Genomic DNA, 21,850 nt, shown 5'->3' with positions numbered 1-21,850 from the left:
AAAATACTAAACCATCTCTTTTCATCCCCTTATGTTAGCTTTCTAGATTAGTTTTTAACTTTACAGGCAGCATTATCTAGATAGAAGCATAACAGCAAAGTAACCTGGATTAAAGGAACTATTTTTCTGTTCTGAAAAAAATGGGACTGAATATGTAGTATGCAGTAAATATATTTTTAAAGACAATTATAATCAGTAATGTAAGGAAATATATAATTTTTAATATTAATTTATTATTTGATACAAAAAACACCTGAATTATGTAAAATTTTCTAGAAGCTGCTCCTTATGAAGTGTTAAGGTAAGGCTTTAAATGCACATCTCCTTTTTATGAAGAACATACCGGTTGCTGTCCCTGTTGTGCCTGTGAAGCCGCTTGCTGATTTGCTGTGGTATTTGCTGCTGCAGCTTGCTGCTGAAATAAATTGGCCGGATACACCCCCCATGGAACACCATAATACTGAGGTGGAACCACAGCAGGACCTAAAACCAGAAAACATGATTATTCCATCTATCGCAGCTAGTTAAAATAATTGTTTACATTTTTTGTAGCATCCCTCATTGATCTATCTTCTAAATGTCAAAACAGAGATCAGTATTTAAATTAGACAAAATGATAGGTGGAGATGGGTTAATTTAAAGGATTCACATCAAACCATACCTTCTCTATGAAAAAATAAATACCCTGTGAGACTAAGGTGACAAAGAAAAAAACCGCAACTTAAAGCAACTGAAGCTTGTACGCCAAAGAACACTCAAAATCAGTTTCCATGGTTGGAAAAAGATAATTTTAGAACATCAGAGAATGAACGAAATTCATCCTCCTGATATGATATACTGAGACTTTGACCATCTATTATTCCTCCTTTCTGTATGCTACCTTTGCGTGTAAACACAACTATTGCCTCTGCCTCCCCTGCCTACTATGTCACACCCTGCAGAGTGGTCAAACTTACCTCTTCCAGTCTATTGATAAAGAACCCACAGAAGAATGAGCTCTCTTATCATCATATTGTACACATAATGCATTATGTATACACGTATTTTAGTTCTTTCTACTGCCTTTACTGTGAAATCACCAGCTGGAGATACAGGGTTTTTTTTCAAAACATTATGCTCAGGTCTGAGCACTAGTTGGGACTTGAATACTCAGTAGTGTTGTTTCACAGCGGTATCAATTAACTTTTTAAGAGATTTTCCTGAGCTTGGGGTTTATCTGTTGTCTGGGCCTTTTAGGATGCTGGAGACCATCTTTATTCTCATGCCCACTAGGAATGAGAAAACCTGGAATTAGAAAATTAACGCACCAAGTAAAAACATACAAGGAAAGCCTAGCAATCCCACCTTTTGAAAATAATACATACTACTGGTCTCAGATGAAACCTTATTAGGGATAAATGCTTTTAGAACAGAAGAAACCTAACTGTTGCATATAAAAGTCCAGTGGAAAGAAATATTCAGAATCCATACATAACAGAAGCTGAATCCCTTTACATTTTAGTGAAAATTTTCAAAATTACAATATTCATTTTCCTACAAGTCCTTCCTTCCTAGAAATGTATTGTCAGGGAATAAACAGGATGGATGTCAGCTTTTTTCTAATTTCATTCAGTAAAATTATCAAGACAGACACTAGAAAGTGTTCAGTTACCTGCTAGGGTAGCTGCTGCAGCTAATCCAGCTGCAGTGTATGGGTCAGTACCTGGAGGAGCAGCACTGATAATGTATGGGTTTGGCACAAAAGCAGCTGGAGCCAAGCCTGCTGAGAATACGCCTGCTACAGTAATAAACAGAGTTTAATTATAGCTAACATACTTAGCAAGCATCATCATATTCAAATCAATCAAATCACAAAGCATACCTGTTAAACTCAGCACTGTTTGTACCTTGGAAGTTTCTAAGAGCAGGTACACCATTACAGAAATTAACACTTCTGTGTCTTCTCACCAGTCCTTTCTTAGTAATCCCAAGACCTAACAGCTTTGATTTGCTGGATCTACAGACTCCAAGGAAGTTTATCTCATATGTATCTACCCACCCTTATAGAGAAGGGATTATTCAAGGTGGAATTTACCTCACCCAACTTTAACTATCTAAAAGTTACACTAGTCTTGCCACTAAATCTCTATCACACAAATCATATAGTGTCTTACATCAATCAGCCAAATGGAATGAATCACCTGCTACAGATACAAATCTCTTTTCACTGACAACAGGAAAAAATCTAACCAGATAGTTTAAATCAGATACCTGGCTTTTGAAGAGCCAGCTTGAGATGCTAATCTTACTTTCAAGAAGCGAAATTTGATAGAAGGATTACAATAGAAGGAGACAACTGAAGAAACTCAGACATTAAAACAAAGCATCACTACCCAGTTTCCCTTGTCAGTCAGGTCCATATATTTTCTCCAACACTGAGGCAGCAACTAGCCCAGCAAGCACAGCAAAAACTATGTTCCTCCTAATTTGATATGTTACTCCTTCGAATAGGAGGCTTCTTGCTAAATTTCTATTAATATGCATATTGTAAGAGGTTGTATTTCAAATGGGCAAGATACAGCTAACTGCTCAGTCAGCACTTCATACAAAGTGGGGGCTTCTCTGCAGTTTAGAATTCAAAACACAGGCAGAAGACAGGACCTGTGGACACACAAACACCTCTATCTGCCATGCTCCCAGCTCTAAGACTATATGAGCTACATAACACTAAAGAGCTGCCACTTTTAAATCCCAGTTAAAGGCTGCTGATCCCTGTCTGAACACACCTTACAATCCAGCTAAACAAGCTGGTGGGAAAACTTAACTGTCATCATATCGCAGGAGAACATGGACACATCTGTTTGGAGATGATGCTTCCTATTTCTGTCTGCCTTTCTGATCCTGGGAAGTCTTTTTCCCTCACAGAGGAAGGAGATAGGTGCACACACCTCAACAGCTTATCGGTGGAAAGCGGGAAGGGTGGGAACCTTTCAACCTGCCCTACAGCATCAGAATTAAGAGGAGCTCCCTTCCTTCCTTAAATAAGGAAATTGCTTCCATGTGCATTATAACCTCCCTTGCCCTGAATACACACCTTCCCCATAGCGGTAGATAAAACTGCTGTGACTGAAATACAGCCTCCTTGTTGAGTTGCCAGCACACTAAGAACTTGATGCATTTAATTAATTCACTGAGTTAAAGGGACAGAAAAAAATGCTTGTAAATAATAATTCCATCACAAAGAAAGGTACCCGCAAGAATAACGAGCTATCTGTTTAAGAGGTGCCATTAACAAGGAAGAATGGATTAATCAACACAAAAGTTTTATTTCAGAATCCCACTACACATTGTTTTTTAACTGGATTATAAAAAATACTAAAGTACAATAGAATAATAGAATCGCATATTTCTGTCATTTTAGTAAATAAGGCCAGTGTTTCTATCACTACTTATAGCAGAAAAGCTTTTTTACTTTTTCTCTCAAAATTCAATTATTGTGCTACACAAGCAAAAATAATTTTTCTCTTTGTGTACAACTACTGTTCAAAGTAGGCAAAAATTGACACAACAGAAAACATTCTGTAAGGACTGGACAGTCTTATGCAGTCACTCTGAGCAGTTTTCAGGAGAACTGCTAAAATGGGGCAATTGATCAGTATCTATTTTAATTAGAATACTGTGGGTAAAACCGAGAGGATTATACCAAAGCAACGCACCCACTTTTGCCAAGGATGCTTGCTGCACTTTACAAAAGCTCACCTATGTGTGGCTGCTGAGCTGCAGCCAGTGCGTACTGCTGCTGCTGTGCTGCTGTTAACTGTTGAACAGTCAGAGCATTAGTCCTCTGGAAAAGCTATCAGAAAAGAAAAAAAAAAAGAACACATTTCAGTTTTCAAGTCACAGCTATAATATACTGGGATTTACTTACAAGAAAAGATTTTAAACCAAGCTTCTATCCTAGTACATTACTAAACTAGAAAATTATGCACAAATATTCTTCTAGATTAAATATACACTTATTTGCTTTGACTATGTCACAGACAAAACAAAATTAAATGTATTATATGCTTAAATGACTGATGATCAAAGAGGACAATGCACAACTTAAAGGACCGATCTGGTATGTTTTCAAGTCCACTAACCTGCTGCTGAGAACTGTAGTCAAAAAGTCCTACAGTAGCTCCTGAAGAGTCCATCTGCACCTGATTGCCAGGATAATCAAACTGTAGAGAATCAAGACCAACTTGTTCCATGGCATCTAGATTCTGATTTTCTGGATTTGAAAATTCTTCTACCAGAGGCTTGTGGGCTGTAGGATTAGGAAGTGGACCTAATCCTTCAGTGGTGCTGGGATTGGGGCCCAAGCGCTCAGCTACTTCTGTTGGGGAGGCTTGTCGACTTCCAGGGGTACGACTGTTTAGAAGAAATTTGAGATAAGACTCTTCAGCCTTAAGTAAAGCTGTCCAAGGACATAGTATAGCATTTCTATTTTAAAAAGATCTCTGAACTCGGAGACTTTACAAAGGGAAGCAACAGACTAATTTTAACAATTTTAACCAGCATGCATTAATGGCTCAAGATAAAGGACACATTTCATTTCAAAGCATAATTTTATTTATTTTTTTAAACTTTAAGACTATACAGCTCTTCAATCACTGTGAGAAAAACAAACTGATCTTTGAGGCCATTTTGAGAGAAATGGAGTGAACTGTAGTCACCTGTAACTTCTGGGATGCCTCTTTATTGCATCATGGAAGTAACGGGAATTATGAGAAAATTTATTGAAGAGAAATTAAAAAAAAAAAAGAAAACGTGCAAGTGTATCCCATGCCAAAGAAGAGAAAGAGACAGTAAAACTTAAACTGGAAAAGACAAACATACACTGTAGCAAGTATCTTTCACATCTCAAAAGCAAACAATAAATCTTTTACCTTAAGTAAAATGGACTAATGAATGCCTCATTTAGCATTTAACTAAAACATTTAATTTCCTACACAACTCATTTAACAGACTACACTACACCAGGTGACTGGTCAGGGGGGAAAAAGTATTCCTAATATAATTCCATTGATTCCACCTCAGTTTCCCTATATATGGAGCCTGTTGCTCCAGGAGAAAATCTTTAGGATGGAGCAAAACATAGGCGTTTGATGTCTGTTGACAGTAAGACAGAGATATGGAGCTGGAAATCATTTATTATGCCAAACCCCTGAAAGTTCCATTGCCAAATATGAAGGGCAGGTGGTGATTGAGATGTAGATAGCCACACTTACACATCTCTAGGTGCACTAGTCTTTAAATTCCCATCAAAGGGGATGAAAATCTAGTCAATACCACTGACAGAGCCTAGACAGCAACTCAACTGACCAGTCACTAAGTGCTTACTTCAGGGTAAAAGCTGAATTGTTCTCTCACATCCCCCAGCTGTATTGACTACATCCCCACTGACTAGGGGAATCTTTGTGCACCTATAAACACCTACAGGCAAACACGAGAAGTGAGGTGTCAACAGATTCACATCCCAGACTCCCAACCCAGTATTTGGTTAGATTTAAGGTACCTTAATTTGGAGTCGTAACCCACCTTCTGTGTCAGGCCACATCGTTCAGACCACCAATTTTTACTGGCAAAAAAAAATCTAAGTCAACTACTAGGAAGGAGTTGTGTGATAGAATCTATGATCCCTTAACAGCATTACTGTGGTGGCAGAACTCAATAATTATATATTGTTTCTCAGGAAACACACAACTTCCAGCTACGTTTGCTTCATTTCTGAAAACTGGGCTCAAATACAAAATGCGATCTTGCAGGATGAAACTACATTTATTCCAGCAGTACACTGCCAGACCAGTACGGTATACTGCTAATTCTAGGAGAGAAACATAGCTTTAGTTCTGCCTGTTCTCCTCCCTGTTCAGGGCTCCAAAGTTGAAGTCTCTGTTCCTCACTGAAGCACAAAATTAATGCAAGGAAATCTGCTAGTATTTACATATTTGCTGATACCAACTCTAAAAGCTGTATAGCTACAAGGCAGTCTTTTAGTGAGTTTACTCAACAATACTGTACGATCTATTACTTTGGACAAAATACTTCAAAGATAAAGCAGTTATACTAGGGTTTTTTTAATGTAACCAACCTCATAACGACTGTCTATAACATATTGACTACCATCTAAAGCATCCTAGAGAGCAACCATGTTTTTCTCAACATACAAGACTTGAGTTTGAAGCCATTTGATACTCCTTTTTCTTCCCAAGTGACATACAGTATCAACAAAGTGAAGCACAAAAGGAAAAAAAAAAGCAGTTATTTCAGTACGTATTTTAGTTTTCAAAAATGCTGTAAGTACAATAAAAATACAAGGAGGAAGACAGGACAACGCTTCTTTCTTAATATTTATGTTAACATAAGATAGGTTGCTCCTTACATTGGTGCTGTTCTGTTGCTATAGTTAAAGTTGCGTCAATACTTCAATTATAAACCCGTGGTTGGAGGGCTTTATACCACCACTTTATATGGCCCATTTAAACTAGATGGCCTTATTTTTTTTGAGAGGTTTACTGGCTCTGGATGCTTTTCTGCACTTTTGTATTTTTTCATAATTTTTCTCTTTAAATAATAAAAAAGGTACTTCAGAAGCAACTACTCCAAAATTGAAATAAGTACTGCTAAAGAAAAGCAGGACAAACTTTATTCTGCATTTTCTACATGCAATATTGAAGGTAACTTTATTTATTGTGCGTACGGCAACAGGCATCCAAAAGGAGCTGATGTGAGCTCTCTAATATGCTTGGTATTATATTCTTTTCAATAATATGTCTTGAAAAACAGACTTGAAGAATCCCTCCATAGCCTCAGGTAAATACGTTTTTTTAAAGGATAAGAAATACTTACGTATGGGATTCAAACATGGATTTTAATATTCTTATTCAATTATGAACTAATGAAATCCCAACTACTCTGTCACGTTCATCACATTAATACAAATTTATGAGCAGCACTCGTTTTCCTATCTTGTTAATTCTTCTGTATGACAGTTACAAATATATCACAGTCATTTAAAAAACAAAAGATACCCAATTTAAAATGCAGTTTAGTATTAGGAAAAAACAGGCTGGCTGTGCTGTCATATAGGAGTTCATAGTTCAAAAGCTTGAGCTTGGTCCAATTTTGTTTCTCCCTAAGAAAACAACCAAACGACAACACCATTCTATACTGTGAATAGGTGTCATTTAACCATGGGAATACGGAAACACATTGTTCCTCCTTAGTCAAATAAATGGTTTCTATAAAGACATCTGTGGGGAAATACTTGTGTTAAGCTGTGGTATTCACTAGCAAAATTATAAGGAAATGAAAATTCTTTAGGACTCACTCTCTACAACAACAATCAGATCCAAAAGTTATAAAAGCATTAAAAAGCAGCAGAGAAAGGAAGGAATTTAGTTTGAAGTTGACAGGGTTAAAGTTTTCATCCCTCTAATTCACCACATTTTGAAGGCACCCATTTACTTTGAATAACTACTATATTAAGATGAAGTTGTCTCATGAGAAGTGACACATACATTAATGACATCCTAAGAAACACGTGGCACAGTGGGAAAGGGAAGACGTGAGGAAGGAAGAATCAGTCTGCAGCTGGGTAATGTTTAAAGCTGACACACAAACCAGAACTGTAATAATGCCCTTAAGAGACATGCTCGTCTTCTTGAGAAACAGTTAAAAGCTTACTTAAAATCTTTGCAATCGGCATCCATTCCATTTTGCAAACCTCTGCCATTTATTTTAGTAACATCCTCATCATCTCCTTGTTTAAGATCTCTGTTTTTGTCCTCCTCAAATGGAGAAGCCTTGCCTTTCTGATCTCCTTTCTCAGGTCCATCTGTTTCAGCATCTCTAGTGCCCTGAGGAAAAAGAATCTGTTTGATTCTGAATATTGAACAGAACACATTAGGAGTACCACAAGGTGACCTAATTCTACACTACAGTGCACGTAAACAATACAAACAGTTTGTTTTCAATGAAATTGCATTTGGTGGGTAACTTGGTCATCAAGTTTCAACCACATGCAATTAATAACTGCCAAAAAGTGAAAAGGAATGCCAGGATTTATAATGGAAGAGCTAACTCAACCTTAACTATAGCGGTGCTGTTAAAGCAGTAACACTTCCAATTAGATGAAGTTTATTTTATACAGTTAAAGCGTCTAGTACAAAACAAATCCATATGGAAACACAGAATAGGAAGATCTAGAATAAAGCCCATCACACATTTTAAATTAAGGTATTTGCAATCTTTTTCCTACCTTTATTTAAAGGTGTTAGGAAAGTACTTTTTTTTTTTTTTTTAAGACAGCTATTCAGCCAAGATTCCCAAACCACTTCCCCCTTCTGCCCCCTCCAACCAAGGAAGACAGACAGATAGCAACTACACATTTCCTTCTAAAAGAAGAGTTAAAAAAGGAAAACTGACAAATAGAGTACAAAATATAACCATGTAAGACAGTAAGACCATAGCAGGTAACTAAGCAAGCTTAACACGCTGTATTACTTACAAAAGCTCCTTTCCTAAACCGGGAATCCAATTTATCAGCTGGAGAGGAACTTAACACATATTCTACCATGCTCACTCCAAGGCCACCACTTTCTGATCGTGGAGACAATACAGCATTTACTTCACTGTTTCCATGAAAACCCTGTCCAGGCTTTCTCTGTACCATAATAGGTTGGGACATAGAATGGTCTGTTAAAAACAAACAAATAAATAAAACTATTATATTTTTTTAAATACAACTTGTAATGTTTTTGCATTTCATTACAGAGGCAATGTTAAACAAGACCAAAATTAAACTAAAAAAATTCCAAATCCCAGTTTCAAAAAGTGTTACTGACACACAACCACCAGTGCAGTATACATTTTCACAATTAAAGAAAAATAAAATTTAATAAATAATTAAAATTTATAGCATTAACTTACTTTGAAGTAACATTTAGTGAACTTGACTGATTTTTCAATACATATACATCAATCACTTACGAGGAGTTCCCCATGCAGTCTCTCTCCACTCATCACCAAGGAATATCCCTTTTTGTCCATCTTTTGCTGAATCATCAGGTTCCCAAAACTTTTTGGCAGGTAAAAGCTGTTCCAAATGAGAAAATAGTTTTATTTAACATATGGTTATAAATGGGCAAAAATTAGCAATACCATTAAGAGGATATGCAAGTAACTAATTCTAGATACCAAAGTCAGCTTTACATAAGGAAGCACACATTGCCAAGGAACAATACTAAACACTTAAAAGTTATGTTCTGTTACTGAAGCTGATGCTGTATAAAGGAATTGCTCGAGTGACCCCAACAAGACTGAGATTCTGAAGTTATGAGGGAGAGATACAGAACACAGAAGCAGCTGGAAAAAGAAATAATCAAATTAATCCCATGTTAAACCAAATCAGTCCTCTGAGAAACTTTAACTAACACTGCCTTCTTCCCATGTTGGCTCAAAAGCTTGGCCTTTTGCTAATACTACCACGATAACCAGGAACAGCAGCAGTTCACTTAGAAATGCATCATGTTGCAAATTTCAGAAAGCTAACGCACATGGTGGCAAGTCAGTTCCTTTAGACCATGGGGATCTGCTGGCTACAAATCTGTGACACTCCAATTTGAAGTTCCATGTACCAATAATTTCATTTAGCTGTATGGTTTTGGTTTTTTCATTACTACTTCTGAAGCAGAACGTTTCAAGTTAGATCAGTATCCCCTGTACTGTCTTCAAGGACAGAAGACTTAGTCCGATAAGACAGAAGCACTGCACAAACAAAAATACCTCAAATGTCAGCATTCTTTTTACTTTTATTTTACTCCTCTAACTTTTCCAACTGGTAGTTGTCAACTGTCAAACTTTGCATATCACATTTTCTCTTGAATATGAAATTCAAAAACTGTACTCTCAGACTCTATATTACGTACTTTAGAAGGTCCATCAACTGAAACGACAACGAAAACAACTTACAAAAAAAGGGAAGAGCTCTGAAGACAGCATCATAATTATCAAATTTTGCAAAAGATAATGTTCAATTAAAATTTTTTATTTTGTGAATTTTGAAAAAGCAAATCTAATCAGATAAAGCTCTGTTTGCAATCAAAAAGTATGTTCTGGAGCTTTGATTCTCCTATTATTTAAGTGACTAAAAATCCTTCTGAACTTCACAGCTGCTTAGTATGAGCTTTGATGAAACTAACAGGAATATGTTTTTTAGGTATTTCTTACTGTAGCATTGAAAGAGCTCATGAAAGCAGCTTAAACAAGATGGTAAGACTGCCATTAACAGGCCACAATACTAACACTGAAACGAAGGTGACAAGAAGCTCTTCTGGAGAAACTTAAGGATTGGTGACTGCTGTTTTTCTGTGTTGCCCAGAGCTCTTACCAGAAAAAAAGCCTTTTGACTAGCTAACCTTACTGAGATCCCTGGGTTCCTCACAGAAATCCATTGCTTAGGAGGACACAGGGTGGACGATGATAAACAGCCACAGCTCAACGAAACTAAAGGAAGAGTATTAAGCTTGCCAGAGTGTTACACTGTTATGACCTGACCGCTTTCTCAGTGCATGGGAGAATCACCACCAGGTGTCAACCAAACACAGACTGGCAGCACAAGGATCTTAAGTTTACCCCGAACTTAAGGGATGAAGTCAGACATCAGAGGACAGAGAAATATATTAATGGAATATTACAACTGCAGCTCAACAAAAAGCAAAAAATCATCAATTTCAGATCAGCCTATGCAATCTACTCATCCTTTTTAGCTTTATATTGCAATAAGTTTGCAATACTACTTTTTTCTTTTTCATTTTGTAAGATAGTGGTAGAACAGAATGCAAACATTTCATTAGATCTATGAAACTTAGGTTTTCAGAATCACGTTTTGTTTTAAATGCAATCTAAGATAAGTTCAAATATGCGTCCAGTTGAGATGAGAGCTGTAAGAAATACTAAAGTGAAGGTGTGATAACCTAACACAACCGTGTCAGAATAAAACAGATAAATTAACATCTTGGGTGTCATAAAACGAGCATCACCTTAAAGTATGCTTACCCTGAACTTAGCATGTTCCACTATCAGACAGGTGTTCAGAGAACACAATGGTAAAAACAATATGCAAATTTAAAGCAGAACACATTGCAATACCGGTTTTGATTTCAAAACTCACAGGATTCCTATCAGAGGAAAAAAACTATTCACTGGTAGAAAGCAGCAATAATCCTCACTGCAATAATACAGGTAGTTTTGGGGGTATTTTGTTGTTGTTTGTGGCTTTTTCTATTATTGTCTGGGTGGTTTTTTTTGGGGGGTTTTTTTTTGTTTGTTTGTTTGTTTTTTTTAGGTTTGCTTTGGTGGTTTGGATATTTTTGCCCCTTTCTTAGGGTTTTGTTTGGGGTTTTTTTGTTTGTTTGTTTTTAAACTACATACTCTCAAATTCCAAACAGATATATTCAACTGCTTGCAGTCTTCATGTACTCTGGTACACAAAGAATACAGAATATCTTTAACACAAAACATAATGCACCATCTATACCTTGAGAGGCTACATTTAAGCTGTATCCTATTGAAGATCAAACAGATTTACAGAAAAAATTTTCATTATGATTTCTACACAGCAAAGCCACCCCTCAAATATTTAAATAAACGGAACTTAAGTTTACAATTTTGTACCTCCCTGAAGGCCAGCGACTTAAATTTATTATTTACTTCTTTTTGACAGAGGATGCAATATAAAGGGATGTTTTAGCTATTGGATGGCCATACCAATGAGCAGCCCTAGCAGCTGTCAACTATTTCATTGTGGAACTTGGCGGGGGGCGGGGGAAGGAGTACTTTCCAGAAAAACAAATGTGTTCCCCTTTAACAGACAAGAAAAAAACCACCCACTTGATTAGTTCTACTGAAAAAGACTTAATCAAGAAGTAATCACAAATTAGTACAAGTAGGTAAAAATCATTGTGCTTCACCCTTTGGTACTTGCGTTTTGCTCAGTATTTCCTGCATTTAATCCAATTAAAAAGAAAAGAAACTTTACACGATACATCCAATCCTAATTCAAAATAATGGAAAAGATTGCCATATTTCTTTCCAAGCTCTTCCAACAGTACACTAAAAAGTGTCTTTTTCAGTACCAGCACCGATCCCTGTTATGTCTCTGTCAAATGAACAAAGCCCTTTTCTGTGCATAGATAATAACCAATTATGCTAAAGCTGCCTCTTAATCAGCTCTCTAATAAGTCACTGCACAGTCTCAATTATTGGCTCTTGAATTAAACATTTTTATTAGTTTTTATTTTTAAGATCAGAAGTTATCCCTACAGAGCCTTCTACCATTTCTTCGAAAGATGTTTTGACACCAGAAAAGGATACATTATCCCTAAAACAAAATTTGCATGTGCTTTGACCCTGTAAGTTTCTGTAAGAACAGACATTATCAAAAAAAGATTTAGTTTTATACTCTGTTTGGCAATTAATTTCATGTATGCCTGTATTAGGTCACACTAAAGGTCCTGAAGCCCACTACGCTGGCCCTGAAATAGCAAACAGATGCCTAGAGAAGAGAAATAGCACCATGTGTCAGTATTTCTTCAGAACATTATCACAACCTTCAGGGTCATGATAGCTTTTCGGAGCTGGCCAGAAGCATCATCAGTGTTTAACAAATCTAAAAACTAAAATTTTAAGAGACATTTAGAGATAGACGCCTGCAATACAGCAGATCTCTTGCTAATAAAACTTTAGTCAGTTTCTTTACAGAATATACTAAAGCACTGCAAGACAGAAACAGATCAAAGAAACTATACATCTGGCTCATGTTGTGCTGTCCTATTCCCGATACTGATTGATACCAGGCTCCATCTGAATGCAGCTCAGATGGATAGCTTAACAGAAAGATTTCCAGTACGTATTATTTCCAAAACACGTTGGGGTACAATGAAAACAGATTTCATACTATATTGCTTTAAATTAGCATATAGAAGACATATTTGCTTCAAGACAGCCAGTCTTGATTTTCATAATGATGTAAAAAGTAAGACTTAACAGCCTCACAGTGTCAAGTATTGATTCCCAGTCAGGGGGAAAAAAAGGACCAGGAAGGATTAGAATTGTGAACAAGAAACTAATTTCAGTTCAGAGAAAAATCTACCCAGACAGAGACAATAAGGAAAAGAACAACTTCCCAACAGCCAGAAGCAGATCACTTGACACGACCTCCCTTCCACACCTTTCAAAGTAGACAGAGAGCAGCATGTCAGAATGTACAACTACCAATTCTAGCTTACAAGGGTGTTCATGAGGACATTTCCTGTTATATTTCAGAAGGTTATAATCAAAAAGAAGCTTAAACAGGCATGGAATCTATTCCACAACTACTTTATTGTTGTGCAACACACTGAGAAAACTTCTGAGTAAATCAGCCTATGTGAACCTGTATTACCTCAAGATACGTGGAAGACACCATTGAAATAAAACAGCTAATAACCTATTAAGTGCAGGGTCACAATATAGTATCAATTTATGATGCTATTTTATTGTACCAGAACTCTGGCTTTCTGTGTGTGTATATTTGTTGTTATTTTTTTTCTGGGTTTTTTTCCTTTTTTTTTTTTTCCTTTTTTTTTTTAAATAATATCCTCACAGATCCATGGAATACCACGAAAACAAACTCACTCATAACGATGCAGAATCTCCCTCAATCTGAAATAACCTAAACTACAGATCTGTATGAGTAGTCATATATACCTCAATTTAATTCCCAGGTATTTGTGCCATCCTTCACTTTCACTGTTTTCAATCTTTCAGAGCACTTCATGGGTGCAAAAGAACAAACACCAATATGCATGGAGGATAACTTCTTAAGCCAGGCAAGAGACAGCCCTACCAGACTGGATGCCATACTGGACCCGTTGGTCACCAGTGCATGTGAGCTAATTGGTGATGTCAAGCTTGGAGGCAGCCTGGGCTGCAGGGATCATACACTTGTGGAGTGCACAGTCCTGAGAAGTATGGGGCAAGTGAAGAGTAAAGTCAGGACCCTGAATTTTAGGAAAGAAACTTCCAGCTCTACAGGGAGTTAGTCAATAGGACCCTCTGGGAAACTGCCCTCAGGGTCAACGGAGCAGAACAGAGCTGGCAGATCTTTAAGGATGCTTTCCACAGAGCACAAGAGCTCTCGATCCCCAGGTGTAAGAAATCAGGAAAGGAAGGCAAGAGACCAGAATGGCTGAGTGGAGACCTGCTGGTCAAACTAAAGGGCAAGAAGGAAATGCGCAGACAGTGGAAGCAGGGACAGGCATCCTGGGAAGAGTACAGGGACGCTGCCCGGTTGTGTAGGGATGGGGTCAGGAGTGCTAAGTCATGGCTGGAGCTAAACTTGGTAAGGGATACAAAGAATAATAAGGGCTTCGGTCAGGTATTTCAGCCAGAAAAGATCGGCCAAAGGAAGCGTAACCCCCAACAAGCAAGACTGGCAAACTGGTAACAACAGAAAAGGAAAAGGCTGAGGTACTCAACAACTTCTTTGCCTCAGTCTTCACTGGCAGCATCTCTTCTCACACCTCGAGGGTATGGACTGCAAGACGGGAACTGGAGGAGCAAAGTCCCTCCCGCTGTAAGACAACATCAGGTTCAAGACCACCGGAGGAACCTGAACATACACAAGTCTATGGGACCTGATGAGATGCACCCAAGAGTCCTGAGATAACTGGCTGAGGCAGTTGCCAAGCCACTCTCCATGATATATGGAAAGTCCTGGCAGTCAGGTGAAGCCCCCGGAGGCTGGAAAAATGGAAACATTGCACTCATTTTTAAAAAGTAGCAAGGAGAACCCTGAGAACTACTGACCCATCAGCCTCACATCTATGCCTGGGAAGATCATGGAACAGATCCTCCTAGAACCTATGCTAAGCCACATGGAGGACAAGGAGGTTTAGACTAGATATTAGGAAAAATTTCTTTACCGAGAGAGTGGTCAAACATTGGAACAGGCTGCCCAGGGAAGTGGTGGAGTCACCATCACTGGAAGTGTTCAAAAAACGTGTGGACATGGCACTTCAGGACATGGTTTAGTAGGCATGGTGGTGTTGTGTTGATGGCTGGACTTGATGTCAGCAAGGGCATGCCCTGCCTGGCCAACCTCGGGGCCTTCTGTGATGGAGTGACCACATCAGTGGACAAGGGAAGAGCTACCCATGTCATCTATCTGGACTTCTGTAAGGCCTTCGACACAGACCCCCACAACAGCCTTCTCTCTAAATTGAATAGGTATGGATTTGATGGGTGGACTGTTGGGTGGATGAGGAATTGGTTGGATGGTCACATCCAGAGGGTAGTGGTCAACGGCTCAATGTCCAGATGGAAATAGGTGACGAGTAGTGTCCCTCAGGGGTTCATATTGGGACCAGTACTCTTTAATATCTCATCAATGACACAGACAGGGGGATCGGGTGCACCCTCAGCAAGTTTGCAGACAACACCAAGCTGAGTGGTGCAGTTGACACATCTGAGGGATGGGATGCCATCCAGAGGGACCTGGACAAGCTCAAGGAATGGGCCCATGTGAAATTAATGAGGTTCAACAAGGGCAAGTACAGGGTCCTGCACCTGGGCTGGGGCAACCCCCAATATCAGTACGGGCTCGAGGGTGAAGGAATCGAGAGCAGGCCTGCCAAAAAGGACTTGGGGGTACTGGTGGATGAGCCAGCAATGTGCGCTCGCAGCCCAGAAGGCCAACTGTATGCTGGGCTGTACCCAAAACAGTGTGGCCCGCAAGTCGAGGGAGACGATTCTGCCCCTCTGCTCCACTCTGGTGAGACACCACCTGGAGTCCTGTATCCAGCTCTGGAGCCCTCAGCACAGGAAGGGCATGGACCTGTTGGAGCAGGTACAGACAAGGCCACAAAAATGATCCAAGAGATGGAACAGCTCTCCTGTGAGGACAGGCTGAGATAGTTGGGGTTGTTCAGCCTGGAGAAGAGAAAGCTCCAGGGACACCTTATTGCAGCCTTCCAGTACCTCAAGAGGGCCTGTAAGAAAGATGGGGACAGACTTTTTATCAGGGCCTGTTGCAACTGGACAAAGGGTAATGGTTTTAAACTAAAAGAGGGTAGATTCAGACTAGATCTAAGGAAGAAATTTTTCACAGTGATGGTGGTGAAACCCTGGCACAAGCTGCCCAGAGAGGTGGTAGATGCCCCATCCCTGGAAACATCCCAGGTCAGGTTGGATGGGGCTCTGAGCAACCTGCTCTAATTGAAGATGTCCCTGCTCACTGCAAGGGGGTTGGACTGAGTGACCTTTAAAGGTTGCTTCCAAGTCAATCTCTTCTATGATTCTATAACAACATGAATTTTAACCATCCACTCTATCACACTGTTGGTATGAACACAGATACCTTACTAACACCTTTACCGTTCAAAAGGAGTTTTAAGAGCTGGGTGGGACAGGGGGAAGCAAGAATATCCAGTGTAGCTACTCAGCTTTCTAAAGAACAGGGCTTCATCTACTATTGCTTTTTCAAACAGGAGATGGATCAAGAAAGTCAACATGGATGAAGCAAAAGTTGCTGAAAAGCCAGCCGATTGGTTAAATGCTTCATCAAAGTAAAAAAAAAAAAATCAAGTAAGAATAGCCATGTGTCAGCCCAGAAACATTTAGCAATTAGAACATGGCATTTGTTTTTCATCAATAAATTATGGTTTCTGTAGAGATCACAGTCCTGTCACCATTTTAAGAAAGTTAAGCTGAAATATTGTCACTGGTTCAATTATCAACTGAATTAAGTAAATATCCAACACGACAAAAGGATCACTATTTGAAATCTTAGTTCAACATGAATTTATTTCATTACCATGTCCTGTCAGGGCAAGTAACCTTAATCCATGTTGCTTATTTTCTAAACAGTTCAGGGATCTGCTTTTGAAGGAGCTAAGTCATCCTCAATGATCTTTATTTCCCCTGCTCAAAGTACACAGTCTTAAAAAAACCAAACAAACCTAACCCATCAAGAAAAGTCCTTCTTCACTCTAGCTAAATTATACATTAGCACTCTTCACTCTGGTTGAAATCTTCTCTTGAGGAGTAGTTACCAGTATAAAAAATTGTAAATTACCACACATTTCTGCTAGGGTATGCCAGTTTTGCTTTTTCTGGAGCCAAACCTTTTTCAGATCCCAGTCTCCTTAGCTTCTTAGGGGTAGTAAGCAATTGCTTCACTAGCTTAGATACAGTGACAGTGAAAACATGCTTCCTTTCGTAGAATTGGACAAACTTTCAAATAAATTACCCTGTCACTTCCCCAAGAATATCAGTCATCTAACAAGGCTGATATAGCAACACAGTAGATCCAGTGAACAACCATCCCAGCGTTCTTGCAAAGTACTGTGTTTATCTTCACTTTAGAACAGAAATATTCAGTTGCCTGAAAAATCAATTTGGTCTTAAGAGAAGCACTTTGCTTCATGTCACATTATTTAAGACTTCATAAGTTGTATCAACATTTCCAAACCACCAACTGGATTTTCAGTCCTCAGTAATTACCTCTCCCATTCCCCGAGATTCTAGGGCAAGAGCTTGAAACTCATGATTCATCTCATCCACAGATCGAACCTATAGGGGAAAAACAACAGAGCACTCCATTAGTCAAATATACCTTCAAACAGCTGAGTTCGTAATACTCTACAAGATTTTTAACAATGGAAAGCACACACAAAATTTGCTATTCAATCTAGGCTGGACACGAGTTTAGATTTCGCGAACAGATAACAGTTAGTGACCAATTTAATGAACCATTAGAATTATAATAGAATAACATGCAAGAAATTCCAAGAGACTTGAAAATCTTATATCTTATTCTGCATATATCCAGAGGGGTAATCATTCACTATGGAAACAATGACCAATATTGTATTTGCAACAAATGCAAAAAAAAAGTGAAATAAAGATTTGGACATATAATATCCTTTGGAAAGGCAATACTGCACACAATGCTACTGAGTACACTTAGCAGCAAACAAAGAAAAGCTCACAAGACAGGTCACAAAAGCTACTAGCAATGTGTTGCTTTTAAAATCTAGTAACTGTGTTAGTTATCACAATTTCTTGTGATAACTCTTTTCTCTGTGTGTTGCCTTTTTTCCCTTGTTGTAAATACGAAAGGTGTATTACTAAACCAAGAGTTGTTGCTGCAACAAACCACCTCCTTTTCCATGGCACGCAGACACAATGCACTGGGTGCATTCTTTCCCGAGAAAACGTTTCCACAATGAATTTTCAAAGCCATGACAAGCTTAGAAAAACAAATAAAAAAAACCAGAAATTCAGAGTTGTTTCTCCCCTTCCCTTCTTCCTCAACAGTGAGACACAGCAGGGTAAAATGGTGAAGTTATTGAAGTTCAAAGTAAAATTCAAGTCTCCTCCCAATACCAGTTACTCCTGAGGAGTTAATTTCACCCAGTAAACCCATCTGTTTACATTAATAAAACAAAAGGAAGTTACTTCATACAGCTGCTAACACACTAAGATCACTTTTTGAAAAACAGTCAAATACTAGGCAAAGAAACCAGCTTGTGCTTTTAACATTCTGGTGCAAACAACTTTTCCAATTCTTTCTTAGCATTGGAAAAGTATTAATTATCTGTCAATAGATGCTCTATTCTCAAAATTTTACTCTCAAGATATTGTTATTGCCCCAAAATCATTATAAGTCATTAACTTCAGCAGTTGAGTGTTTCTGTACTTTTGAGGAAGAAATTTCACAGCTCTAAGAAATATTCCGTCAGAAAGAACAATACTTTAGTTAAGATGGATTCTGAAACCAGTTCTCAACAGTTTCAGTGAGCTACTGAAGAGCAAATTTAGTTTCACAGTGAATTACAGGGGAGGGGATCAGCACCTTACCTTTTTTCCCAGTGATGCCGACAAATACTTAAGTCAATTGGGTTGATTTTGTTCTTTTAAAAACTGAAAGGAGATTTTCATGTATCCTTAAAAAAGTGAAAGATATTTTTCCAAATGAATTAAAAAAATAATTAGTTCTGATTTGTGTGAAAGAAGCTCTTTTTTGATTAGCTCTGAGGGATAATCAAATCTTTGTGCATGCATATAGAAAAATTAACTGTAGAAGAATTATTTACACAGAAAAGTCAGAAATTCAAATTCTGAAGACTTCTAAATTTGGATACTGCAGTTTCTGAAAGCAGAATTTCTTCTACAGATGGTTGAGATAATTGATTGTCTTACCATAAGCCACTCCTCACACTGAAGTCATACACTTTAGTTTCAATTACAATCAAACAATAAATTAGGTAATTCAGTCTCAAAAGGTGGTTTTGGTCTATCAGTATCTCTAAACTAAATTTGTAGCTAACACTGGCCAAACTATATTTACAATAAACACTACCCAAATCACTGTTAAATAAACATCTTTCAAGCTTGGTTGTTTTTTTAAGTTTTCTCCTTGCAGGGAACTGGGGGTTGGGTTTTGTTTTGTTTGTTTTACTTCTGGAGCTTTTGCTTGGGTTTTTTGTGCTACAAGACTTAATGCTTATTTTTCACAATTCAAAGTTCAAAAACATGGCCACACACACTTCTAAGTCTCCAAGAAAAGACAATCCAAGAATCTGGGTAACAGCACAGCTAACTCCTTTTTCTCCTGAGCAGTTCAGAGTCAACTCTAAAAACCCAAAGTTTTCTGAGACTGTAAATAAACTTTAGTACTGTCCTGGTTTCATCTGGGATAGAGCTAACTTTCTTCCTAATAGCTGGTACAGTGCTGTGTTTTGGATTTAGTATGAGAATAATGTCGGTAACATGCTGGTGTTTTTAGTTGCTGCTAAGCAGTCTTAGTGCTTACACTCAGTCAAGGACCGTTCAGCTCCCCACGCTCTGCCAGCGGGGAGGGGCACAAGAAGCTGGGAGGGGGCACAGCCAGGACAGCTGAGCCAGCCTGGCCAAAGGGACATTCCCTTCCAGGTAATGTCATGCCCAGTGTGTGAGTTGGAGTTGGCCAGGCGGTGGGAATCGCTGCTCCGGATCGGGCTATCACTCACCAGGCGGTGAGCAAATGTTGCATTGTGCAGCACTTGTTCTTGTATATTCCTTTATCAGTATTATTATTATTATTATAATCATTAATTTATTCCCTCTTCCTTTGCTGTCCTATGAAACTGTTTTTATCTCAACCCACAAGGTTTTTTTCCAATTCTCTCCCCTCGTATCACACCACGGGGCGGGGTGGCGAGCAAGTGGCTGCATGGTGCTCAGTTGGGACTTAGTTTAGCCCCAGCTGGGGCTAAACCACGACAAGTACACGGAACATTGATTTTGCTCTCTGGCCTCTTTCTTACAAACATAAAATTTAAGTTAGTGTTATCTCTTACTATCAGCAGTAAGAAAAATAATACAGTTCTTTTACTGTAGCAAAGAGGGTCTCCATTTCTGTTTCCATCAAAACCAGTAGCCGACAAAATCCTGTCCCGTGTCATAAATACGTGTTTCACAGATCAGTTTAGAGACTGGAGAAAATACGGGCAGCACTAATATCTTATGAAGATCTCCTTTCTCCAGTGCTAGCCTTATCACTACAACAACAGAAAGAAAACACCCAGAATAATGACAGCCAAGCTAGATCTACTACATAAAGACATGGCCTCTCCCTGAAGGAGAAACTTTGGTTAGGATCATCTGTATTATCAGGAAGTTTTATTTTCTCTAATTCAATGCCAACATTCACCTAATTCATGTGCTCCAGAAATAAACATTTTTAATATATACTTTTTTACCTCAAATTGAGAACATTCAAAAAATAATTTCTCCATTTTTATTCTTTCCCTGTCATCTGGAATAATTCATAAATCAAAAAGGAGGTCTATGAAACATACTGCTCATCATTTACAATTTTTTCCTGGTTTTGGTTGATTACATAATTTTTTTTTTTTTTTCCTCCCCCACAATCACTCTGAAGACGCCTCTTTCTCCATTTACCACCTACCTGCTTTTGGGATTAGTTGCTAGATCTAATCTTAGATTTCACGAGTTGAATGCTAATAAGCCTTTCCAACTAAGAGAAGCTGGCAACAGTTCCACACTTCCGATACACATCAGATCATTCCACAGGGCCCCCAAATTATGCACAAATGGATACTACACACCGAAGAAGTCTTTAGGCACACCAATTCCTCAGACACTGCTGTTAGATAGATAGAATGGTTTAAGCGTATCCATGAACTTTTCCCCTTTGACATACAGATAGAAAATTCTGATCTTTTTCCCCCCGCCACAGAAACTGGATACAACATACCAGCATGTATTAGTCAATTTTTCATCACAGCATTAGGAATGAGATTTTAACACAGAATAAAAACAAAACTGTATTTTTTAGTAGGCTCTTTCTTCCTAAGATTTACACTCTTTCTCCCTCCCCCTGAAATTCACAAAATAATTTAAGTCTAGAGTCCTACGCAAAAACCTTATCTTACTAGAAGTTTTGACAGAGTAAAAGTAGTTATTTAATTTTTTTGTATTTCACTACTATCTCACACTACACCCACAAGACATCCTCAATACTAAATATTACAACATTCAATCAAATAACTGAGTTCATGATAGAGCTGAGCACATCTAGCCAGCTACAGACAAATGGGACAGTCCTTCCAGCCTTCCCCAGCAGCTTTTACTACTCCCCTTGCAATGAACTTGGTAATAATCAAGTAAAAGATTTGATTCAGAAGGGGTTTTTTCCTTCTTTTTCCATGCATGAGAATTTCACCAGATCAGCCAGCTGAACTAGCTAAAACACCACAGCGGCAAGACCACTAGATTT

At 38.3% G+C, this 21,850-nt stretch overlaps 1 protein-coding gene across 5 annotated transcripts in view; it reads right to left on the bottom strand.

The window, feature by feature from the left end:
• The window catches only part of PUM2 (pumilio RNA-binding family member 2), a 49,143-nt gene extending 31,510 nt beyond the window's left edge, over window positions 1–17,633 (bottom strand). For 2 of the 5 annotated variants that reach the window (XM_010287211.1, XM_010287212.1), the window contains exons 1-9: window positions 17,569–17,631; window positions 16,273–16,275; window positions 9,016–9,121; window positions 8,534–8,721; window positions 7,711–7,883; window positions 4,122–4,392; window positions 3,739–3,832; window positions 1,652–1,759; window positions 344–483 (exon numbers count right to left, since the gene is read on the bottom strand). In XM_010287211.1, the coding sequence (XP_010285513.1) occupies window positions 344–483; window positions 1,652–1,759; window positions 3,739–3,832; window positions 4,122–4,392; window positions 7,711–7,883; window positions 8,534–8,721; window positions 9,016–9,121; window positions 16,273–16,275; window positions 17,569–17,619 (1,134 nt within the window). In that variant the 5' untranslated portion in view covers window positions 17,620–17,631. Of the gene's footprint in view, window positions 1–343; window positions 484–1,651; window positions 1,778–3,738; window positions 3,833–4,121; window positions 4,393–7,710; window positions 7,884–8,533; window positions 8,722–9,015; window positions 9,122–16,272; window positions 16,276–17,568 lie in introns of all 5 variants that reach the window. The other 3 variants (XM_010287207.1, XM_010287210.1, XM_010287209.1) reach the window with 2 other exon arrangements.
• Window positions 17,634–21,850: the final 4,217 nt, after the last annotated feature.

This window comes from Phaethon lepturus, unplaced genomic scaffold (genome assembly GCF_000687285.1).
Source record: "Phaethon lepturus isolate BGI_N335 unplaced genomic scaffold, ASM68728v1 scaffold5105, whole genome shotgun sequence".
NCBI classification, from domain to species: Eukaryota; Metazoa; Chordata; class Aves; order Phaethontiformes; family Phaethontidae; genus Phaethon; species Phaethon lepturus.
Note: the sequence above shows the minus strand (reverse complement) of the source record. Positions and strands in the feature narration are given on the sequence as shown.